This window comes from Equus asinus, chromosome 18, assembly GCF_041296235.1.
Source record: "Equus asinus isolate D_3611 breed Donkey chromosome 18, EquAss-T2T_v2, whole genome shotgun sequence".
Lineage (NCBI taxonomy): Eukaryota > Metazoa > Chordata > Mammalia > Perissodactyla > Equidae > Equus > Equus asinus.
Window position 1 is genome coordinate 38,839,910 of NC_091807.1, and position 6,000 is coordinate 38,845,909.

Consider the following 6,000-nt stretch of genomic DNA (forward strand, 5'->3'; position numbering starts at 1 on the left):
TTTACTGGAAGGACTTGTCGCCCCTGCAGGAGGTCTTTAAAAAGGCCATTTTGGTGTAAGTTTTTCCTTTGTCCACGTCAATGCTCAGGTTCATCAATGCCAGAAGACGAATTCTTCAGCCAATGTTGGATTCTAGTTGTTCAGAAACTCCGAAAACGAAGAAAAAAACTGCTCAGAACAGACCGGTTCAGAGGTTTTGGCCCGACTCCATTGCGTCCGGTGCTGCACAGCCGCCACCGAATGAACTCACCATGTCGGAAGGTACGGACAGCGGCCGTGGGGCCAGGGCCACGAGGTCAGGGGCACAGGGCAGGTGGTGGCGAACATGAGAGCGAAGGGGCTGGATGACCCTGGCTCCCCGTGAGCTCTGGGTCTGGGGAACCGAAGTGTATGCACTGAAACGTGAGGAAGGCCCTGTCTGCAGAAGCCCCCTCTGGATGCTCGTTAAGGGAGGGTGCAGAGCTGTTGACGGTGTGGCACTGGGGACCGAGAAGACACACAACATGGGTGAAATGTCACCTCCGTCTCAAGACGCAACTGGACGGTGTATGCTGTGCCTTGTTCCCTTTTTGTCTTCCTTCTCCCTCGGGCTTTGGTGCACAGCACTGAGTCATGTTCTCACCCCTGGGCCTTGTGCCCGTCTCAGCCTGTGTGGACCCTGCGGCCCTCGCCTCACTTTGCTGGTTCCCGTTGGCCCTGCCCCTCTCGCCTTGTCAGCATCCTTCTGATGTGTGTAATAAGCATCTTTCTGTTTCTGTGAGTTCTCCAAATCTTGCAGGGTTCTGTGCACGTGTATTTTTAAGTGTATATAAATGGCATTATCATCTCCTTCTTCCTTTTTTTCACTCAGCAGTGTACTGTAATGAGGTTGGGAAACTTTGGGGCCGTTATTTCTTCAAACATATTTCCCACCCCCACCCGCCCCTGCAGGGACTCCAGCTGTCCCTCTTGGGTCATTAAACTCACATGGTCACGGATGCCTTGTCATCTTTCTTTCTGGATTCTTTTCCTTTATTTCATTTGGCTAGTTTCTATTTCCGTCCTTCAGCTTCACTGAGCTTTTCTTCTGCAATGTTGGACCTCCCACTAATCCCATCCAGTGGATTTTTCCTATTAGACAGTGCAGTTTTCATCTCTAGCCGTTCCACGTGGTCGTTCATCTTTCATGGGTCTACTTAGGTTTTGAACATAGAAAACAGTTGCAGTGAGTGTTTTGATGTCCTCCTCTGCTGACTCCAAGCCCCATCAGTTCTGGGTCGGTTTCCGTTGCCAGTGTCTTCTCCTCACTGTGGGTTGTTTTCCTGGCTGTTGGCAGGCCTTGTCAGCTCTGCCTGGGGGCCAGACGTTGTGGGTTTTGCCTTGTTGGGGGTGCTTTTGTGTTGGAGCTCTGTCCAGCAGTTCGGTTACCTGGGACAGTCTCATTCCTGTGTGCCTTCCTTCTGAGACTGTCCTTGTTCCACGGTCCCTCAGTGCTCTGCCCTAGGCTGGGGCTCCACCCGGTGCCCCGTGCATTCGAGCTGTTCCCTGTCTGGCAGGGTGAGCTCTGATCTTTCCGGTGGTTCTTCCTGGCCTCCGTCGTCTCCTGCCCACCCGCACTGTCTGTCCTCTGCACAGGGCTCAAGGCGGCCGCAGCCGCGCTAGTCTGGGGTCGGGTGGGTCCTCACAGTGGGCTGTGAGTCGCGCTTCTTTTGTTTCCATCTCACCTCTCTTAAGTTGTGTTATGTGCATTTAAAGCTGCGGCTCCATCATTTGGGTTTTGATATGTAGTGGTCTCACATTCGTATTTAACTAATTTCTATTTTTCAGGGTTTGTTTTCTCTTTTAATCCAAGAATTAGTTAGAAAGGTATTATTTCTCTCCCTCCCTCCCTGCTTGGAAAAGCAATACTTGTCTATCGAGGAAGAAGTTCAAACAGGACCAGCCAGTGAACAGTGAACCTGTCCTCCCTCTGGCGTCTACTGTTGTCCAGAGACAGTCCTTATTCCCAGTTTCCTGTGTGTGCTTCCAGTGCATGTGGGATCAGATGCTCTGCGTAGACAAGAATGAACGCATCTCTTTAGAAGTTTTCCCCCAGGACCAATATAGCGTATCGTACTGTCTCCTCTTGCTTTCATCACTTGTTGGTACACCTGGAGATCTTGCAGGCGAGCACCTGAGATCTGCTGGGTTGTGTTTAATAGCAGCAGAGCACTCCATGGCTCAGCATCCCTCCTCCCTGCCACCCGTAGGCCCCTGGGTTGTCTCCGCTCCTCTGCTCTTGGACTGGGAGACAGGCAGGCATCAGCCCTCACAGGTTTGCTTTCTTTTTCCTTTTCATACTTGTCCTTGCTCTGACTTATTTTCCTTTTCCTGTTTGCCCATTTAGATTCGTCTTGTCAGCCTTTTTCCTGTGCTCTTGGACCTCTTGTTCTCCTTGTAGCACTCACTGTCCGCCCTGGGCGTCTGGGTTCTTTATAGTCCTGACCCCCAGAGGCCTGCTGTAGCCTGAGTTTATCAGCCAAGCAAGGTCTGAGGCCGATTCTAGAGGCAGTTTCCTGTTGAGCATCCCAGAAACACACGGGGGTCTGGGCATGAGGTCACACAAGCAGACAGCACCCAGCTGAGTAATAAATGTGTTCCCCTGCCAGCGCTAAGCTGAAGAGTGACCACCCGTGTCCTGCCCCCCGCAGGAGCTGTTGTGACGATCACCACACCTGTGAGCATGAATGTGGACAGCCTCCAGTCTCTGTCCTCGGATGGGGCCACCCTGGCAGTACAGCAGGTCATGATGGCGGAGCAGAGCGAGGATGAGTCTGTGGACAGCACGGGGGATGGCGGGGCTGCGCTGGCACCCACCCACATCGGCGGGCTGGTCCTGGAGAACAGCGACTCCCTGCAGTAGGGGCTGGGCGCCAGGACCTGGGCGGACGGCCTGACTGTTTATAGTTTGCACAGCAAACATTTTACACAGTTTTATTTCTAATATGTTTTATATGTAGATATAGAAGAGTGCACTTTTGTATTTCATAGTCGGCTTCAAGAGCGTCTTTGCTGGTGCAGCGACTTCTTTCAAGTGTGTGTGTATGTATGTGTGTGTGTGTGTGTGCGTTGTATGTGTGGGTTTTTAAGGAAGTTCTTTAAAGGTTTAACGCTAAAAATGTGATGAACGACAAACACCCCTGTGAACCCCTGATTAGATTAAGGACTAGTGCTGCCATTTTCTAAGAAATCATGCGGTTTTCATTTAGTTCGGTGGTCACAGCAGGTCTCAGTGGGCTGCTTTACTGTGTGGCTCATGGCTTTGAAAGAAGCATCTGCACCTTAACGCTGCCAGTGTGAGGTGGATGGCAACACATGACAATAAACTGAGTGTGACCTCGTGGTGAATGTACGGGATTCCAATATGCTTAAGTTCTCTCATATTCCGTGAGCCTGTTTCGTTTGCTATATATAAAAAGAATCTCCTATTTTTACCTTGCTGGAATTATTGGATAAAAAGCTATTTTTATAAATTCGTTATGAATTGGATTATGACTATATTGAGGATGAGATTTCTAGAGAAGAAACAATACATGCTTACCATTTCCATTTGGAGTGTGCTGAATTGACCAAATTTAATGAACCTGCCCAAAGTTAGCTAGCAGTCCATGGTTCTCTGCTATCCTAGGCTTGTAATTGACATTTACTACTGTAAAAGAAAAAGCTATGTAATGAAATTATCTTCAAATTTTAATTTATATGTAAATGCTCAGATTGTAGTTTACACTTGATCTGAACATATATCTAAAGGTATTTGCTACATAGGACTTAGGGACGTTAAGTGACATGGTCGCCAGGAATCAGTTGAAAGCTGTTACCATACACATTTCAGTCTAATTTAAATTTGACTACAGTTAAATGGTTACTATACCATGTTAGCTGTGTATTGCTCTAGAATTTTTAGTTAGCCATATGTTACGCATAGAATGTTTATTATAAACTAATATAAAATGTCCTCCATCCCATTGGCTCAGAGCTCGGGTGAATAACACACACTCAGCTTTGTTACATGATTCACAGATGTCCATGCAGTGACAAAGATGGACTGGGCCTGATGACGGCGCGATGGCAGACTTCCCTGCCATCGGCTCTCGCATGCTTGCTATTGGCCCTGGTGTCGATGTTTTCTCCTTGTACGTTGTTGCTTTGGAATTTCCAGAGCCCTACCCTCTGGCTTGGTCATAGGAGAGTTGGAATAATTTCAGGACTTCCGTTTCTGGGGACAGGATGAACCAGAAGAGTAGACTGGGTTTTGTTTGCCTTGGTTTGTTTTGTGTTTGTTTTACTTGCAAGTGGGCTTTTTCTCAGAACACAGGCCCCTGGTTTCACAGAGAAAGTCTTTACACAGTCTTCAGTGGGATGCCCAAAACTCAGGCGTTTCCGAGGGATGGTTTTGCGGTTGGGAAGATCGTCAGCTCTTGAGGTCCAGCACTAGCGATTGTTTATGGACCAGGGTTACACTGAGGGATACTTTGAGCTAGGGCAGATTTTTTTCTGGAACTGACTTTTTCTCTAAAATTTATTAATTTAAGTAAATCATAGGAGAGTACTTCCTAGATAACTTAGAAGGCAGCAAGAAATACATAGAAATTTCTTTTAAAAAATTTCGTGAGCTTTAAAAGAAAAACTTGTCAACTCTTTCTGGGGAGAGAATAACATTTTTAAGCAGGTATTGCTTTCCTTATTTATAAAGAGTTTTTAATATTTTAAGTCAAGTCTGCACAAGTTTCCAAACTCATTTTAACTTTGCTTAAATTCTGATGTTGTTGGACTTGTTAAAACGAGGCCCTGTGGAAGCCAGCCGGCCACCTCCTTCTCCCCTGCCGCCCGCACCCGCTTCCTCTGCCCATCTCAGCCGTGGGGCCCTTGCGCTTGGCTCAGTGAAAGCACTCGGAGTGGACTCGTGCTCGGGTCCTTGCTTCGTGCCCCCACCAGCAGTCACCTTCGCTGGGGCGGAGGTGGTTGGCTGAGTGCTGTGCAAACCATGTCGGTTTGGAGACTGGGCTGTGTCGGGTTCGACCAGCCACGCCAGCCTGGGTTCCACCTTCCATGCCCAGTGACACAGCGTCACTCTCTCCAGCTGAGGTCAGTTTTCTCGAGCCCTCAGTTCTTACTCACCACATCCAGAGGAACAGGGTAAAGGTCACTTAGAGAGAGGGCCCATGTGTGGACGTAGCCTGAGGCTCCTTTCACGTCTTCCCGTGACTGGCTAAGGTGCTTCTGAACAGCATCGACACGGAGAGCCGTTTCCATTTACAAAACCACTGCCCAGCATATTTGTGCTCACTTTGCCCCTGTAGACCCCATTTTCCAGCCCTCGGACAACCCCGCTGAGCTTTCATTTTCAGTGAACAGATTCGATCCTGACTTTGCTCCTGTGAAATCCTTCCTTATGAAGGATACTTTTGAATGTGCTTTGAGACCCAGATGAAGCATGTTGTTATCCCGGCTGCTCAGCTGTCGTACAGAGGTCCGGACGGGCTCTGCTGGAGCCCAGACAAGCTCCAGCTGACGGACTAGCTCAGCTTTCAGTGTTTGGTTCCAGAGGGTAAAATGAATGTAAGTATTTGCCCAGTGTGCAGAGTGAAGTGAGCAGAGGCAGCAGCCAGCTCACAGAGCACAGAGCAATGTCGCTAAAACCGTGCCCCAAAGGGTCCCAGGGGTCATCTCTGTGTCACCTGTCAGCTGACCCGATCCTTCCCTGTGTGAGAGGGCGTGGGGGCGCTGTTCTCTTTAGACACCCTCAAACCTCCCCAGAGGGTGCGGACGGTCCGTCTCTGGCAGGTGGTGACAGAAATCACCCAGCGATCTTCCTGTTGAGTCATGTTTGTCCATGGACTGACAATCTTTAAAGTGTGAATACTGTAACCATATGTTTTCTTGGATTGTTGTCTTTCAAAGGGATTTTTGTGAAGCAATTGATTTATCAAAGCAAAAAAATTAAAAATAGAAACACGCTTCATGGACGTTTCATTTCCTAAA

General features: G+C 48.6%; 1 protein-coding gene across 7 annotated transcripts in view; it reads left to right on the forward strand.

The window, feature by feature from the left end:
• The window catches only part of PKNOX1 (PBX/knotted 1 homeobox 1), a 60,640-nt gene extending 54,640 nt beyond the window's left edge, over positions 1-6,000 (forward strand). For all 7 annotated transcript variants that reach the window (XM_044750800.2, XM_044750802.2, XM_044750803.2 and 4 more), the window contains 2 exons: positions 89-261; positions 2,670-6,000. In XM_044750800.2, the coding sequence (XP_044606735.1) occupies positions 89-261; positions 2,670-2,881 (385 nt within the window). In that variant the 3' untranslated portion in view covers positions 2,882-6,000. The remainder of the gene's footprint in view (positions 1-88; positions 262-2,669) is intronic.